Genomic DNA, 19,218 nt, shown 5'->3' on the forward strand with positions numbered 1-19,218 from the left:
TGAGCTGGTTGTTTCCTGTTAATCCTCTCAGCATGGGAGGTCTAGCCATAATGAAAGTGATGGTACTGTAACATGTGCCTGAACGTTACTGATGCCATAGTGTACATGTGTCAGGTGCATTTCCATAGGCTGCTGCCATCCAGCTCCAGAGGCACAACTATGCTCTACTTCTCTAGAGCCAGAGTGAAAAATAGGTGCTGTTACAACTGCCCCGTTAATGGTAAATGATCAGTCAGACTCCAGAGCTAAGGACGTGTTTCCTATCCCGGCCTCAATCCAGACATTGTGCTGACCTGCTCCTTAGTCAGAGTACCTAGAGAACAACAAGTAATACAATGTTTAATATTTTTTTTTCCATTCAGCTCTTCTGCAGTAGTGTAAAATAGTTCCCCCCTACCCCTCTTCTCGAGCCTTAATGTTTCTCCAAGCTGTAAGCATTGATAAGTTTGAATGCTAGGACCACACACTTTGTGGTGTCTTGGATTATAATATGAATCTATTCTTTGGTGCATAAGATGTTCCATGTTAGACTTAACTGAAAGCCAAAGAATTACATTGCAGAGACTGTCATGATACAAAGGCAACAGCAAACCAAGGATTGAATTCTGCTGTCTCGTGCACAGAAACTCATGAGGAATGAGGATTGCTACAGGCTAATTTGACTTATCTGTCAAGATGCTGGGTTTTGTCCATCATATGGAGTAAGTTGGGTTGCTTTTCTTTTTTATTAAAAAAAAAGCAAAACATCAATGAACTTTTAAAACAGTGAATTTCTGGTTCTTCACTTCACTGTCTGTCCAGAACTTTTGATTCTGTTCAGTCTGAAAATGTGTGAAGGTGAAAAAGCCACAGTGAAAGCTAAGTGTTGTACTGGCAGATGTATTGGATCAACTTGTGTACTTCTGCCTTTCAGGAAGCCTTTATTATGTTTTTAACAACTTTCTAGTGAAGCACAATCTCATGAGTTTCTTGTATAAAATCAAAGTGGTACAATTGTTTACACTGAGATTTTTTCTAAATAAAAACTTTTTAAAAAAGCAGTCTTTCTATAAATGATACAGCACAATGAATATACAGTGACAAGTGCAATAAATTATAGCTTGTATTTACAATAAGCCTTTTAAATGCAAGTAGAGGTAAGTGCATTTAATACAAGTTTAATATTGATCAAAACCATTTGCTATTAGCTTCTGCTAGACAAACCATGGCTCTATGCTGCATTTCCTTTATACCAGTTTGTTAGTTGCATGAGTTGAAAGGGAAAGATTGCAAATGTTGTTGACATTCTGTCTTCCTGTAAACAAACTGTCCAGCTAGAGAATGAATGGCCCCTAAGCTTTTACGTCTGAATTACAGCTGAAGAAGTGTCCTGACTTCCTTCCTGGGCAAGTGGTAGTAGATGAGGCAGCTCCACGTGGGGAGTGGAAGGAAGTTGCATAAGAACAAGTGTATAAATTTGTATTGCTCAGTCAGATAGTGAACTGGGAAGACCAGCCTAGGTCTGAGTTCATGGTAGTGTTTCTAACACAGGGTGCAGCCATGCCATCTTACACTTGCAAGATAAGAGTTAAACGGTGCTGGGAGCATAAGAGAACTGAAACATCTGCTTTGGCACAATTTTAGATGCTTACTGTCACGACAGATGTCAGGAGAAGACAGTCTAGGTCCAGTAATTGGTCCTTCTGGCCAAAAGGATCTTGCACGAGATGTACACACTACGTTTGAAGTACTAACACCACTTTCTTTAGCTTCTCTGCCTCTCCCCCTCATCTTCCCTCCCTGCCCCCAGAGAAAGACCCTCAGTTGTTTTGGGTGTTGAGTGCTCATCTGGTAAAACTGCAGCACATATCCAAGCACCTGCTACAGGTCAAGCTTCTCTGTGAGATTAGGACCATCCCAGCCAAATAAAGTGTGGGGCCATTTTGCTGCTGCTGCTGCTGAGCTGGGCAGCCACTGTGGTGTAGGGTCAGTCTGTAAGAAGTCCAGCAGTTTACTCCCACCCTAGGGGGTGGTCCCCACACCCCTTCCTCCCACAAGGCACATACATGGTGTTCTGAAGGGTGGTTAATCACGTGGGGTTTTTTTCCCCCAAGGTCATGAAAACAGGGAGGGGTGGATCCAAGTTCATGGCAGCATCACAGAGTCCGTGTGAAGACTGTTTGTCAGTGACATCCACAAGCTCTTACTACCATATTCCTGTATTTCTTCAAGATTACATTAGAATTATCATCGAAGTAAAGGACAGATATGGCATTTAGTTTGGTAGGTGCACAGCATGGTTTGGGAACGTAATCAGGATTCATTAGATGAACCTGTTGCCAAGAAAGAAAACACAACTGAGACACTGGTATATTGTTTACAAATTCACCTGGTGCTTTGGCACTGAGCTGCCTGGAGACTTACCAGAGTTTGTACAATGGCATGATTGGTTGCGTTCATATGGGCGTTGAGTGGGAACGAGCACTCCCCATCACAGTAGTTGGCTGCGTAGCCTTTTGGAGCGATTATCCAGTCCTTTTTAGGGAAACAAACAGAATGTGGTTCAACAGACAACTGCACACAATTAAGAGCAGCTGAAAATTTTCCACTAACTTCTTCCTTGAGGGTGAAAATGTGTTTTCACTGAAACTGCTTGGGTTTTAGTTGGGTTTTTTAATTTCTTTTTGTGCACCACTTTTTGTGTGTCACTTTTCCATGGACACACTGATTTTAATGTCCAAAGAATGATGCACATCTATGTACAGCTCAACTACCATTAACTAAGAGGGCTTTACCCCTAAAACTCATTGGGTTGCATTGTGGAGATTGTGGTTTGGAGGCCTTTATTTCCAACATTTCCTGCAGGCCCTCTGGCTGAAATACCTTTCCTAGGTTGAGTCACAGGCACAGCTGGTGTCCTCAGAAGGAGCCTAGCTTATACACTCTTATAGAGGGATACTACTCTGCTACAGACCCTGTGGGAAATCTTGGCTGGCTAACAGCTTCTCCACCTGTGTCAGACTCCTAAAGGAGGGGCATGACAGCCAGCCTGAGCTGAGGTGGCCCCAGTGGCAATCTGAGTGCCATGCTAGGCAAAAAGGGGACTCCACCAAAGGAAGCTTGTCTGCTGCTGACACAAAAGAGCCAAAGGGAAACTAAAAGCAGCACCATGGAACAAGAGACACTTGGCCTCCCTTGGTGTTGGGCTCTGCAGGTCACCCTGCAGAAGGACATACCAGCATGTTTCATGTGCATGTATCTCTTAGGCAATTTCCACTCTACCTGACAACCCCCTGAGTTTCCCTGAATTTTGCTTCAGCAGGGCTAAGCAGCCACACACTGTTGCTGTAGCTTTGCTAACCAAGTTTGTTCTGAAGGAAATAGCAGTGCCCAACTGCAGGGGGCTCTACCTTGCCTTGATCATTTTCCTACAAAAAGTAGGACTGGATTCCAGCTCTTAGAATGAGCCCTGCTGGTCTGTGGCCTTCCTTTGGCAGCATCTTACCTTTCTGCAACTAGAATGGTGAAGGTAGTACCTTCAAGATCATGAACTTCCCAACTGGAATCCACTTCCTGCCCAAAAGTAGGGCAAGTAAGATTAAGGAAGAGGTGGAATGTCTCTGCTCAAGTGAAAAGTCACCCGTAAGTAATGGGGAATGGAGTCACTACACAACCACAATTGCAGCTACTGGGCTGGAGTTGACACATGAGCTACAAAAAATGCTGCTATCTCATTAGCTGAGAGAGGACTTGCATGTGTTGAGTATTACAGATGCAGCAAGGACAGCTCTGGCATCCTGAATTATAACCTGGTAAAAATATTACCTGATAGAAATGGGACCTCCCTCAGAAGTGTTGAATGAAGTAATTTAAAAGAAATAAAATAAAAAGAGAAGGGCATTCTTTGAAATATGATGTTTGTTTGCACTATAGCCTGGTTCTAAATAACTTAACTTTATAATGACTTTCTGGCCTCATGGTGTTGCAACTAAGCTCAGTCTTCAGTCTACCTACCGCAGGCAATGATAATTGTGGGGCAGGGATTGTGGAGGATTTCAAACAATGGCCAAGGTTAAAATCAGGGTGATCACTAGAAAAAAAATTTAGTTAAAATCACTGCTTAACATCAGATTGTTTTCCTTATCATTGGAGGTACACAGATATAAGCCCTTGCCCGTACCATGACTCCCATGAGTGACAGAGAATGACTGTATACTTGAATCCCATAAAGTATCAAGCTTTCTCTGGGTCTTATCAAATGTCACAACTATCAATATTTATTTGCCCTTCTCTGTGACTGGTTTTAGTGAGGAGGCACAAGGAACATTTTAAAGCATAATGGCAGAGTTGAGTGGAATTACTGTGACACTGTTTAGATAACATTTCATAACAAAATGTCTGGTTTACCCAGAGAGAAACATCACACACCTGCCATCCCAAGTCTTGGAAGCTAACGTAAAGCTCATGCTTTCTGCACGCTGTTTTTAAGTCACTGCTGTTGTAATCTGTTAAAAGAAAAAGAGCAAAACAAGAATTTAGAAAGTAAAACAGGCCGAGCATTGCTGGAGGGCACATCTGGCCAGATGTGTGCATGCTGCGGGCTCAGCAGCGAGAAGTGACGAGCTCCCTCAGCAGCTAAAAGGATAAGGGTGTTGAGGGACATCCAAAGCAGGGCTGAAGCTTTTAAGATGCCTGTGGGAATGGAGGAACCCAAGTAACAGTGACTCAGTTATAGTAACTCAGCTGTCTTTAAAGTGCTTGGAAAACATCTCCAGTAAAACTACTTCTTAAAAATAAATCTGCTTCAACCCTGCATAGGCTGCATCCCCACCGAGTGCTCACCCTCACCCCACTTCCTCAGCTCCCCTTTCTGGCATGTGCTGCCCCAGGTGGGGAACTCAAGCTGCACACACTCACTGAGAGAGAGAACTACAGCCCCAGGAAGGTTAATCATCACCTTGTGCCCCTGCACCAGTCTGCAGAAGTCCTCCAACAGCTAAGGTGTCCCATAGGCAGGGAAGCCATGTCCTTGTTCCTCTCTGTACTTTACCCCAGCTTGCCCCACACATCTTATGTGACCCATGGCACCACCTCTGCCCTTGGACCTTTACAAACCATGCCCTGAAAAACACATTTCTCCTTTCCATAAACTGCTTATTTGCAGATGATACAGCACTTGACATGCTCTCACCATTCACTTGCTCCTTATTGTCAATAAAGTGAGGACACCGGATGCAAAGCCCTGACAAAGACCTTCTCCCTTGCCATGGCACAATGTATGGGGATGTTTCAACCATGCAGGAGCTGCTCCTGATGATCCCACAAAGTACAGCTATTGATAGCAAGTGGAATTTCCCATTTATATTTGGAAAGAGAGGCAGCTCGGCATGTGAACACCTGAAACCACAGTGAGCAGAGGAGCTGAGCTGTGACAGAGGGGCCTTTCACCTCCAGGTGGCTGCGCAGATCCACCCTGATGGGTGGTTGCTGATTTTGTCACACCTCAGGTGGCTGCTGGACCTCAGCAGAGCAGCCACAGAAACCACCCTTGCAGCGAGGTGACTTGGCCACCAGCTACAGCTGCTGATCCTGTGCTCTGCACCCGATGGTAGGCACGAGAGAAAGAGATGGCAACAAATTCAGCCAAGCAGCTTGGGAGCCAAAGTCACCATCCATGTTTTCCTCCCATGCCTTTCCACAGGGCCCTTCTCCTCCCTCACAGCTCCCATTTGCGAGTAAAGGCACTCCTGTCAGCAGGCAGATACCTCAGGCTGATGCCCCTGCCCCCTGCTGCCCTAGATCTTTCAGTTTACCAGCCCCCTGGTGCCCCTAACATGGCTTGAAAGGGCACCCTCCCAGTGCAGCTTTCCCCAGATGCGGCAGCTGGGATAGAAAAATATTTTTAGTGATTTTTTCCTTGGCTCTGAATAAGCCTTTCTTTTTCTTCCCTCCAGCATCATTCCCCCCGCCCCCCCTGAAGTTTGGGAACTACAAATGCAAATATTTATTCAGAAGAAAAACTATAATACTAAAAGCACATCCAACTGACATTAAGGGCAGCACAGCAGTACAGCTGGGTACAGTTAACACTGAGGGCCGAAAAAACCCTACACCTCAAACCCAGCTTCCCAACCACCAAAGATTAGGGAGTTGTTTTTAGAAGCAGTTGGGTTTTAAACTCTGAGGATTGCATTTCAGCCTTTGAATAGCTTCACTTCAATCACGGATTTAATCAGGTGAGCAGAGCTGGTTAACAGCCTGCTGCAGCATAAACATTCGCTCTTCCAGCAGCACGCGGCAGCGAGAACGGAGGCAAGTCTCTCTATTCAAGCTTTCCTTTTTCAAACCAGACATACCCAGTAGAAACCAGGGTGTGGTGGTTTATTTCGGATGAAGCTTCCCAGTCCCTGGCTCAGCCCAGGAGCAAATTTCTAGCATGAGATGTTTTGAAATTATTTGGTCATAATGAGGGAAAAAAAATATGAGAAGATGCTTTTAGTGATCAAAGGCCTTCATTAAAACACCTGGAACACAACCTCATTGTTCTTCAATGGGATATATAGATTGTTTAGAGGAAAACCATCTGTATTTGACAGTGGAGTTGATCTATTCACAATTGAGTGGGTAAAATTGTGCTATGTTCCAAATCCAGCTACAATTTACCCAGATCTGCTACAGGAAAGGGGAGAAGGCAAGGGAGGCAGAGAAAACAGGAGTGGGAAGGAAGGCTGCAAGCAATCACAAGTTTAAGAAAACACAGGGGTGGAAAAAAAGAGCTGCTTAACAAGGTACACCAAGCAGAACATGTTATGAACGTGTCCTCTCTCACACTATCCCCAAAACCTCGCCTCAGCTCACTGGTCAGTCACCTGATTCACACTCTGCATGGAGCCCTGGCTGCTCTCCATCCAGGGCAGATGCAGACTGCTCTACCTCCTCACTTGCCCAGCCTCAGCCTTTGCTTTTCTAAATGTCAACACATTAAACATCCCCTCTCCCTAGCTTTACATTCTTCCCTGTTTAACCCTCACCCAAGATCCCCTGCCCTCCTTTCTTATTATGTGTTTGCCTACTATGCTTGCTTTATGGAAGCTATTTTAGCCCGGCTTTAGGTAAGTCACAAACCTTTAAGCAACCTTTAGCAGTGGCTTTCTGAATTGGGGAAATTGCAGCAGTACAGATGCACATAATCATGACCCATTCCCTACAGTTAGGGGCTCAGCATATGTCCTACATTGGGCCTACATCCTGAAATCCCATCAGTTATGGGTCTGAAAAGAAGACGAATACACAGTCACAGAGTTTTTGGCAGTGAGCTAAAGCTCACTGAGCTACTGAAGTTGGCTTCCACAACACATTTTCTGCAAAGCTGGAAAGCAGCATCAGCCACCCCAGGCCAGCGTGCTCAGCTGTTTTAGCCCAAATTGCCACTCAGGGTGGTTTGCAGTGCAAGATCCAACTGTCAAGAGGTGACAGGGATTGTGTCCCTTCCCACCAGCTTTGCAGCAGGGAGCCAGGAGGGCCAAAGGCAGGCAGCCTGCAGAGGGGAGGTGCTGCAAACAGCTGCCACAGGGCTGGCCCACACTGCCATGGCACAATTGGCAGGGATTGCTCACCAGAGGCCTTCAGCATCTCTGAGAGTTTAGGGAGCTGCTCTGGGAGCTCCTATAGGCTCATTGTGGGTTTAGCAAAATTGTCTCTATTTTTTGCCCTGAACATACCAATTCAGAAATGCTAACTTGGCACTTAGAAGGCACTGCATTTAATCATGCTGCAAACAATTTTTTCTAAAAGAGATTCAAAAAAAGCTCAAACCCCTAGTTCTGCACTTAAAAATAACTCCCAGAGCAGCACAGTTAAAACGTCACAGCTAAGACGGCTTGTCTCTGTGGTGTGTTTGCACTGAATGTTGTCTGCCTTCACAGGACCCAGGTCTGACTTTCTGCAAGCACAGATGTTTCTCTTAAGGCTGGACACTGGCATGTGTGTTGCTGAAAAGGGTGAGAGAACAGCCTGACCCTAATGGTCTTCCTCCTACAGATAGATACTTATGCACCCACCTTAGATTTCCTATAGCCTCTCCCACGTTAAGTGCTGGCAAAGAACATATAAATATTTACTGGGTTGATCTATCTGAGTACACCCTCGCTGCTCCCAAGGTGCCAGTTTACAAAATTCCACACAGTAATTAATTGCTTCTGCGATCCAAAATAGCTTTGACAGAGGTCTCCAAGGCCAGCCCCTTCTTCTTGGTGTTTGACTTTGGTGATTTGTCCGGATAAAGCTGGTGTAAACTGATCACACAGTTAATAACAGCCCACTTCACATGAAAGTGATCTGCCTGGGTGGGAAGAAGGGGAGATGTCGGGCTGACGTGAACCTGCATGTGAAGGCACACACAGAAATGCTGGCCACGCTGCTCCAGTCTGCATCCAAACACTGCACTGAAGGGAAAACTATTCTGGAGGGAGGATTGGCTGCCAGATAACAAAGTTTATTAACAAGGCCCTTGCCATCACAAAAGCATTTGGCCTTATTTGCCTCCAGTGTTTGTGAATGCTGCCCTTTGCAATATCTGGTTCCCGTACACATGCGGAAATCTGTCTGGTTGAGTGCGCATCTGCTGGAAGGAAAGACCACTTGAAGGACCTCTCCATTTTTCATAGAGCACCTCACATCACTCCAGGGGGCATTACAGAGAAGGGCCTGAAAAGGGACTCGGCTTGAGTTTCATTCAGAGCAGCAAGTGCAGCCCAAAGTCAGGCATTTAAATTCTCTCCACGAGGAGGGGCTGATAGGAACGGATGTGCCTGGAAGCTGACTTGCAGAAGAGAAGGATTATCGCCACTGGAGAAAGAGATAGCCCTGTGTGAAACCCATAAATCATGGAGGTGGCTGAAGGGCAGAGGTTCACCGCCTGTTATGCTGGACAGTCCCATCTCTTTGTTCAGCTGGAGGGTCAGTATGAGTCTGAGAGCACAAGTTCAAGCCACTGCAAGATTCAGCTGAGCCAGGGCCCTCCAGGCCCTGCAGACAACAGCAGAGAAACACCTGCAGGCTCCTTCCACCCACCCTGTCTCTCCATGGCTGGGGCCAGACCTGGCATGTGACTTCCTGCCTCAGCAGATGAAAATACTCCTTTTTCTTCCTGCTCATCCTCCTTCTGCAGAAGAATTGAGGCTCCAGGAATGCATTGACACAGGACTCTATGTCAAAGCAGTTTGTAACCATGGGGTTTGCTCAGTTCTGCTTTATATAAGCCAGTGATAATTAAGTGTTTATAATACATGGAAATAAGCATTCTTGGCAAAAAAATACAGACCATTGAGAACCTTGTGCCACAGACACAGCCTTAGCATCTGAGCTCTTGGTACTGACTGCAGGACAACTGCACATCAAAGGGAGCAGAGTGGGCTCTCTTTGGGTCCCTTTCCCACACACAGCAGCATGCCCTCACCTAACTCCTTGCCTCCCCAGGTCCAATACCAGCCCTGCAGCACACTTCATGTACTCCAAACTAATTGAAACACCTCCCATATCCAGACAGTAATTGGGGCTTTTTAAAACATACTGCCCCAAAACAACTCACAGCATCTTTTGGGAAAGGGGTTCCTTTTTGGGCTGAAATAAGAAAACCCTGTGTATTGATTAACACGGAGGAAGGAAGTTGCAGTCTACAAAAAAAAACAAAACATCAAAACTAAAAAGTGCCTTGCTCTGCAGAAGAGAAACTGCTCTCAAGCCGTGGTAGGGAGCAGCAATCCTACCTTGGGGAAGAGCACCAACCAAAAATCTGACAAGATGTGAGATACAGCAAGAGAAGAAGATGCGCGGGTGAGGAGAGGCACAGAAGGGAACTGCAGCATCTCAGTTTTGCACCCACTTTGGGTCCAGATGCATCAGGGCACCCTCAGAAGAGCTAGGCAGCCTTCAGGATAATCCCTGGGCTTGCCTTCTGCTTCATCTTGGGGCAAATGCTTCCTCAGCCCCACCATCCATCAGGATTTTTTATCTTCCCAGGTTAAAAAAAAAAGAAAAAAGCCCTGTGATCTCTAACACTAAAAACACTTTTTGGTCATTGGTGCCTCTTGGGCCAATAAATCAACCACTTCTTAAAGAGAACAGAGTCTGAGAGTGTCACACTTAGAAAGGAAAACAAGATGATGTAGTTTCTCTTTTCTAAACACAGAAATCAACCAAACATACAACTTAACTTCAAATTCCCCTCCTTTCCCCTGCCTTAAATCTACAGTCTCAACTATACCTTGTTGACCACTGTGCTGCCAAATTCCAGGTTTTAAATTAAAGCTGGCCCAAAAAAAGCCCTCGAGACCACAGAATGCCAGCTATTTTCCCTTTTTGTCATTTTAGAATTTTATGACCTGATGTGTGGTGTAGTCAAGAAAGCAGCAAAGTACAAATAGCCCTTTTTGCCCAACATATCTGCTCCCTCTGGGGCTTTGAGTCACATCACCTGATTTCATAGTGTGAAAATTTTGTTTCAGCACTGTGAAGTTTGTAGAGCCAGGGAGAGAAAGCTGGAGCTTATCCTGACTCCAAGTGCCACTAGCACCACAAAACAGCAGTGCAGCACGTAACTTTCCCAAAGCACCGTGAATGCATTTAAAAATTGGCTCTTGTGAAGGGAGCACAGAAGCTGAGCCTACCTAGGTGGGAGAACTGCCTGCATATCAGCTGGGCTTATGACACCCAGCTGAATAAACTACCTGTGCCCTTGGCAAACTCATCATGCAGGAAAATAACTCAGCAAGCAGCTACGATGCCCAGCTGTAAAACTGCAGCGCGGAAACCTGAAGGGGGACCAAAGCAGGTCTCAGCAACTTAGATCCACATAAGGTGTTCCAATGGCAGATTAGGTGATAACTCCTCCAGAAATGTCACGCTGGCACTGGCCAGCCTCCCCCAGGGAGGTTGGGCTGCAGAACTGAGTTGCTCCTCCTGTCCTTAAAATCCACAGAGGACATCTCACACCCAGCCGAGTCTGGCACTTGCATTGCATGGCATGGGAACCCACAGCCACGCTGCAGTGTGCACCACAAGGACGTGCAAAGGCCACTGCTGCTGGCACACACTAGCTCAGAGGGCAAGGCCATCACCACAATGGGCTGGAGCAATTGAGCTGAGTCAACACACGGCCATGCACAACTCTGGCTGCCAGCCCTGGAAGGGCTCCCAGCCTGGCTCTGCTCCCTGCAGCATGGAGCCACCTTGGGATCAAGCATGGCTCACCCACAACCCAAGCATGCAAGAGCAGGGAACGGCCTACATATTTTCACCAGCTAAGCATCACCAATGCTGGTTCATCTCGCTCTGCTGTGTTTGGACATAGAATAAAAAATACAACTGCCTCTCTTCGTTGGGGCATAGTCATTTCTAAACATGAGAAAAGCAGGGATACTACAGGAAACAAAGGGGGCACCATAAGCAAATTAATCAAGCAACTTGGAATAGGCTGAAATGTTTGAGAGGAAAGAAGGTGCTCAGCGAATGATGGGCTTGTGGTAATGGAAAACAGACAAGACTTAGAAGACAGAAAACTCACAATTTTTGCCAAAATGTCATTGTTACTCTATTGCCCCACCGGCCCACAACAGCACTCACAAGGCTTCTGTACAAAACCTGCAACATGCAACCTCTCCACAGCAAAACTTCTTTGCCTGCCTGGAAAGGTACTCCACCATGTGTACACTGATGTTCTCACAAGATTAAAAATATAAAGCATCTCATGCTGTTCTTCCATGTTTTTTCCAAAGAAAACTGAAAGAGGACTCTGCTGGGAATGCATACATGCAACACCATAAATCTCAGTGCATACAGAGATAGAGTCTTTGAAATACTGCATTTCACAGGGCATAATCCTAGACACACTGTATAGCAAGAAAACTACAAGCACAAGAGTTGTGGTTAAAATACCTCACCACCTTGAATTCAGTGGATGCAAGTTCACATGGGGGTCTGGACTCCATGCAGGATTCAAGAGGACTCCTGTAAGTTTCATTACGTGAGACCTCCTCTCCTACAACCTTGCAGATGTAACCTATTATCCCAAGGGAGAGCATCCCACCTCACGACCCCCTTCTTGCTTCTGCCCTCCAAAGCATCCAAAACCATTACAAGACATCATCCCAGCTTGTGCTGCATGATTGATTTCCCGTGTTCCATGGTTACCTGTGACACTGGACACCCTGGAAACGTCCTGAGTCTGGGTGGAGCGGTTCCGGCTCTGCTGCCTGCGCCTGCTGGTCGCTGACCTCGTGGTGCGCAGGTGAACCTCGCTCACTTTGAAGAAGGCAACCATGAAAGGCTGCTTGTCGTAAGGGCCATCTCGCCCTACCAGCCCTGCTTCTCTAGGGTTTACACTGAAACCTTCAAGCCAAACAGAAAAGGGAGAAAAGTTAAGAGAAATGGTGCAGTTGCATTGCTCCTTTGAGCAACCAGTGTCTCCTCTCTTCTTGCTTATACTCCTCTTTAAACACTGAACATTCCTTTCCTGCAACCACAACATATGGACATTTTTATGACAGCTCTCCACCCATGCTGGACAAGACTTCACTGCAACATCTGGTTCCTTGGTTCCCCTTTGGCATCTCTGGTCCCATTTTGGCAGTGAAGCTATATAGATAGATATGTAAAACACTGAACTGAACTTGATGTGTCATGACATCAGTCCTGCTGCCTGTGAAACAGAAGCAGCAGACATGAGATTAGGAGATGTCTAGGGACAGCAGAGGGCAAAGAGATGGTGTGCTTTTGCCAGGAGCACAATGATGGGCTCTCAGCCCAGCTGGGAAGGTAGAGTTTGGCACTAACATTTCCTCAGGGAGAAGTGGACAGCCCCTCTAGTCTTACTTGACATCACAGGTGTACTAAACTGCAGAATGAAGCAATAGAAAAAAACAAGGTTGGAGATTGGTTCCTATAGAAGACAGACGTCAGTCACCTTCTGCTCATCTAGATCCTCTCCATTGCTTATCTTCCAATTTCATGCACTTTTGCAGTCTCTTATTTTATTTTCTTTTCCACCTTTCAAAGTTTCTGTAGGCTGCGAAATGCTGCTATTACAGCTGCCCCACACAGCAACCACATAGTTTCTCCAGCAGTGCTCCCACGTCAGCTTTGATGAGATCAACAGCAGCCACAGCAGCCAGGACAGCTGACATAAACCCACATGGGGAGGTACATACCTCTGCCTTTTCTCTTCTTCTCATCCCCAAACCTCACCCTACATGGCATCCCAGTTCCTTGCCCCCTTCCACCTCCAACCCAGAAACTGAGGCCCTACCCAAAGCCATCTCCACCAGCTGGCCTGGTACTGCCTAGGGACAGTTGACCTCATTTATAGGGAAAGAGGAAAGACATGTCCATCATGGGACAGCCAGGAACCAATGTCTGAGGGCACAGCCCACCACCTGTGCTCTCAGACATTCTTGCTCGTGGTGTTGGCTGCAGCTGCCTTAGGAATGCAGAGTGCCTACCCTGCCTCATCCCAGCAGAGTTCTGTCAGCACCACTTCCAGACAGCATCCAAGAGACTGAGGGGAGACTCATGCTACCTGGCCCATGACCTACCATCCTGGGTCACCACGCTCAGCTGCAGCCCCATGTTGTGCTGGGGGTTCATCACCCACATGTTGCTGGTGGCAGTGACGTCAAACTCCAGCCAGCCCTCCTGCGATGCCCACACTGCCCGTGTGTCCAGCAGAAACAGGTCAGAGGCCCTGCAGAGAAGGGGAATGACAAGACTGTGAGGTTGGGGATTTTCTCTCTTGGCTTTTGCTGTTACAGAAACAAAATCTGAAATAGTTCTAAATTATGTTAATGTCCAAAACAAAACAATGTCTCAAATCTTCCTGTTTGTATCCAGAGTTTTGCCATGAGATGCACATACTTCCACACATGAAATTCAGGATTATAAAGGTTTTCACCATTTTCTAAGATGGAGGAAAGCAATCCTACTCCTCAGGGCTGTCCATTTCTCCACCAGCAAGGGATGAGTAAGGCACTCTTCTTCCTGAAGAGTGTACTGCTAGCCCTGACATTACTTCATTCATACATTTACTACATTAATAGCCAGTGGAACCATCAGCATGACCAGGCATTCTATGGCTTTTGCCATAGGGGTGTCATGATTTAAGCTCCCCACACATAAACACAGGCTTATCTTAACTGACCAAAATAAAGCACAAAAAAAACAACTGGCCAAGCATCAAACAGTGAAGGAAAATGGACTTCTAAAGGCCTCTAAAGACATTTTTCTGAGGCTTATCAACAACAATTGGACGCCTTGCTTCAAGGCTGCTGATCTTGTACCACCTTCATGGGCTTCAGCTTCAAATGCTTTTAAGTTAATAACTTTTTTGCAGCACCAAGTACTCACCCAAACTCTACTCAATGAAATCAGCTGCAGAAGCACTCAGAGAAATCCCACATATATTTTCTTACTGTATTAGAGATGTAACTTTCCTGTGCAAGAAAGCTACAATTCCTATCCTTTACCTGTGGCCATCACCACAAATGGATACCAGGTGTCAATCCCATCTTCTCATCTTTTCCCCCCTGGATATTTTTTCCCTAACATTTGTAAATGAGGAAACAGGGTACCTGTCTCTCCTACACACCAAAGGTTAAGTTCAGGAAAAGATTTTGATTAAGTTACATTTTATTTTTGGCCGACTGCTATGTCATACTGCCCAGCAGCTTGGTTTGCATGAGATCACACATGGAAAAAAAAGCACTTAAGTGTACTAGAGCTCCTATTTTTACAGCATGGAGGCTTTCCTCCACCTCACTGGTAGCTGCACACTGTGGTTGACTCAGCAGCCTTTCCCACAGGAGTCTTTGCCACCGTTCCTCCAGTGGCAAGAGGGCTCAGGATCAATTCTGACCTTCACCTCCAACAGCAGCAAGCAGCTATGGCCAGTCAGCTGCTCCATGCTTTGGAAACCCTAAGGTTGAGAGATTTGGGCTTTCCCAGGCAAGATATTTAAACTGAAATGTTGCTTAAAGGCAACTGCAAACAGCAGCTGCAGCTATGACCACTCTTTCCCTCTCCAGTTTTAAGAGAGGAATGAACTTCTAGATCATTCCCACCTCTGAATATGACTTAAACATTGGGCCTCTCCAATGCCTGAAGTAAACTATATCTGAAAAGAGGTTTTCCTAGCACCTGTTCTGACCTTCCTCCTCACACCAGTTGCTTCCTGAGCTCTGTAACTCCTCTACACAAGGAACTCTCTAAGAGCAAACCTGAACATTGAAACACACACACAGGAGTAGTCAGGTCTAAAAACAACATGAAGAGGAGGTCAAAAGTTTACATTCCCACTGCCTTGACATTTGGAAAGGCACCTGGACATCAGAGAGCTGTAAAGCCAAAATGGTCCACATGGCATCACGTAGCCCACTCCATGAACTCCAGGAAGGATCACCTACTACCCATGTTGTTCCTGAGAGATGTTTGCCTGACCTGATCTTGAATATCTCCAGCTTCAGGAACTCTCTCATCTTTCCAGGAAATTGAATGGGCTTCATGCGACCTTTCTCCCCCTTTTTTTATCTAACTTAAATGTCACTACAATGTCCCCTTCTTATTACAACAATATCTTCAGTCTCTCCTTAACAAGCCCTGTTTTATAGACTGACTTCTCTCATTGCTTTTTATTGACCCAGCTCAGATCAAGATCTCACTGATTCTGAGCACAGTGGAAGGATAATCTTGATACATCTCACAGACTGCGCCTCTACTCATACACCTCAGAATATTATTTTGGCTTCTTCACAAAACTCACACTGTTAACTCATGTTCACCTTGTGATCTACTATAATCCTTGGATTCATTCTGCTGAACCGCAAAGGACACATTAATTCCCTAGTCAGTCAAATTTCAATGATTTTTCATGTCCAAATGCAATTGTCCTTTCCACCAAATCAAATTGCCCCCCACACCACCTCAGACTGAACCTCCACAATTATCAGATTACTTAAAATACAGACTTGCCTTCCAATGGGTATCCTTCATTTTAGTATCCTCCACAAATATAGTAAGAAAACTGCCTGATCAAAGAACAATTCTACCAAACAAGAACGAGCCACTTTATCCCAGTCTGTCACTCTCCCTTTGGAAAGATTTTGATTCCTCTGTAAAATGAACAAAAATGGATCATCGGCTTTCCAGTCCAGTTAAGTCTCTGAAAAAGTCCCATACAGAACTGGTTTTCAATCAGCTCTGCTATTCAGATGACTTTTGCATTGTTCAACTGGATGAAGGTTCACCCCACAAGTATTTTAGGGCATAGTGGATGTGTAGGCAACACTTCTGAATACCTTTTCTTTAAGACTCTTTTCAATCAACATTTGTCGCCCAAGCCTTGGCAGGCTGTGCAGAACTGTGTATCATTACTAGTTTCCATTTTGGCATGAAGGTTTTAAAAAAATATTCAGTCAGCTATTTCCAAAGACAAAACTAAGGAGGAAGAAGGGGGTAAAAATTTACTCACATATAAAAACCTCCCAACAATTTAACTGTGTCTTTAACCACTCCTTTATATTTTTCAGAACAGAAATCTTGCATGTCCTCCCCACTCCTTAACAAAATCACCTCAAATTTGGCCAAGCAGTAAGTACTTGAAAATTGCTGCCCACAAAGGCTCAACAGAGATTCAGCTCTTAGCAACAAAACTCTCTGGACTTTTTGCATGCAGGGAACATACTTTCCCCTCCTTCCCCACAGATACCATGAATCACCTGAGGAGAATCTGCTCTTTCTAGAGCTGTGTGGCTAAGAGATACCCCTGCTACTCCTTCAAAAAAAAAAAAAAAGCCATGTGATGTCTGATCTTGAAATGGACACTGGGAAATCTCCCAGACTAGCCTCTGGTCAAAGAGAAATAGGAAGGGAGGTTAAAGGGAAAGAACAAGTCATCTCAGCCCCTGGTCAAAGAGAAAGAATATCTCATTAGACAGGGAAAGGTAGAGGAGCTTTTGCAGTCGCGAGGGACATGGAGACATGCAAGGACTAAATGAAGAGACCTTGGATAAAAAGTCTGCAGAGAAAAAGGGATTACAAAGATTTTCATCTGCACAAGAAGAATGAGGCCCTATAGCAATGTCCAAAAGAGAAATAGTCTAGGAAGCAGTGAAACACCATGCTGAAGAGCACTACACATAAGTAGTTGCAAGCCCACAGTCGAAGCAAAATTAAAGAGTGAACAAGACAGTTGGAAATATACTGAACAAGTCACACAAAACACGGTATTGAATTTCTAGCCATTAAGTGACAACATTGATCCTGTGCAGTGAGGCAGGCAGTGGCCTTCCAAGAGGAAGCAGCAACTGTGTATGTGGTCACATTCATGGAAGGATGTCTGAAAGCTTCAGCTTTGAGAACCACAGAGGTAAGATGGAACCTAAGGGAAACAGGAAGAGAGTGTGAGGAACAAGAAAAACTAGAAAAATAAAGGCTGGAAGAAATTTTTGAGCCAGCATCACTGAAGAGAGAGGAAGAAGTATCTGCTCTTAACATAGGCTGAAGAAAGCAGAGTCAGTCCAAAGGTTTCATGCCCAAGCAACCCCAGATGTCAAGGACATCAAAGGACCTCTGGCACCTCCTTTAAAATTCAGCATACAGAAGATAAATTTCATCACCAAAACAAGCAGCTTCTTCATACTCTCTGTCTAAACCTGCCTCTGGGTTTTTACACAGCCACTGCCACCTCATTGTCACTAACGAGCCCAACAGTCTCATCTGGATGAGTCCAGTTACTGATTTCCATAGGAAGGCTGCTGCAGGCATATTATGTATTAACCTTTTATTATGAAAGAGAAGCAAGTGAATGAGAGAAACTGAGTTGATGAGCTGAAACAACTTTCCTGATACAAGAGAGGATATTAAATAGGAAGATGCAAATTAGAGACTCCCAGCTCAAAACAGGAGGTCTTTGTTCTGCATCAAGGCCCTGAAGTACGGCTCAAGTCTCAAGAAACAGATGGTAGTGTTTCCATGGCCTTCAGAAGACTTTGGAGAAGGACAGAGAAGCAAAGGTCACAGAGCAATCACAAGTGGCTGCAATAAACAGAATGGAGTACACAGTTTACTGAAGGAAATATGGCCTGTGTAATTCAGAAGGCAGGATTTAGCTCCAGTGCCTTCAGAGAGCAGATTTGTCAGATATAAATATCAAATATAGCTACTATTCTTAATGCCGGCATCCCAACCATGTGCTCAGGGCATTTATAGGAGAAACAGCTTGCATTTAGCTTCAGTGCTTTCTCCCTCTAAGATAAATATTTTGTTAACTGAAACCTCTGTGTAAACCTTTCAACAGAATGTCTCTAGGTGTTAATTCTTTTTAATTGAACACTAATTAAATTAGAATGCAGTCAAATTAGTAACCAGGTCAAGTGATTTCTCTTAGTTACTATACTTAGTGAAATGTTCACATTAAAATAATTTCTCTGTTCTGGATACACATTACAACATGGAACTTTGCTTCAGGAAAAACACCAAAGCTATAAAAAGCTAAATTTAAAGAAGCATCTGTTGAACTTATTTTTTTACTTTCCCACCCTCCCTGGCCTTTTTTCCCTGAGCAGACAGAAGTTTTACCAGGGAGACAGTGAGAACAAACAGAAATCTCACCTTCAAAATGACCAAGTTAAAGGTCTCGTATTTTAATTACATGTCTTAGAACAACATTTTTGGCCCAACTTCAAAGCTTGCAATTACCCAGGTGTTTAAAGGATTGTTACGCATCAACAGCCATTTACCAAAACATTAATTACTATAAGTCTCTAAAACTTTCCTCAGCTCAACCTTTTTGTTTACTTTTCTTCAAAGACAAGTTGACATAATAGTCTAGACTGCCTAGCAGCAGTTTCTCAAAAGGGAATTTTGCACAGAAGTGTGTGGAATCTACATTTTAATTAATACACTTTCTAAATACTCTTCTGCATACCTCAGGATCTTTAGTTTGTGGTCACATCAACTTTCTGTAAAAATTGTATTCTATTCTGTATATAGCAAACTAGCAAGATTATTTGCTCTTATCTACTTTCAATGGGCAAATCACTCTTACCCACAACTGACTTGGTCTTGCAGAGTTGGATGGAGCTCCACACAGATAAAACTTTGAAACTGCAGCCTCTTCAGACCTGTAGATCCCCCATCTTGCAGTAGATGTAAGCACTGCTTCAAATTTAGAAGTGTTTATTACTTATAGAA

General features: G+C 44.8%; 1 protein-coding gene across 1 annotated transcript in view; it reads right to left on the reverse strand.

Annotated features, from left to right (window-relative positions):
• Positions 1–1,080: 1,080 nt before the first annotated feature.
• BMP6 (bone morphogenetic protein 6) overlaps positions 1,081–19,218 on the reverse strand; it is an 87,561-nt gene continuing 69,423 nt past the window's right edge. The window contains exons 3-7 of the mRNA XM_071452313.1: positions 13,569–13,717; positions 12,169–12,366; positions 4,408–4,484; positions 2,404–2,514; positions 1,081–2,312 (exon numbers count right to left, since the gene is read on the reverse strand). Of these exons, the coding sequence (XP_071308414.1) occupies positions 2,163–2,312; positions 2,404–2,514; positions 4,408–4,484; positions 12,169–12,366; positions 13,569–13,717 (685 nt within the window). The 3' untranslated portion in view covers positions 1,081–2,162. The remainder of the gene's footprint in view (positions 2,313–2,403; positions 2,515–4,407; positions 4,485–12,168; positions 12,367–13,568; positions 13,718–19,218) is intronic.

The sequence above is a fragment of the Agelaius tricolor genome, unplaced genomic scaffold, assembly GCF_023055355.1.
Source record: "Agelaius tricolor isolate 1412-34295 unplaced genomic scaffold, bAgeTri1.0.p SCAF_2, whole genome shotgun sequence".
NCBI classification, from domain to species: Eukaryota; Metazoa; Chordata; class Aves; order Passeriformes; family Icteridae; genus Agelaius; species Agelaius tricolor.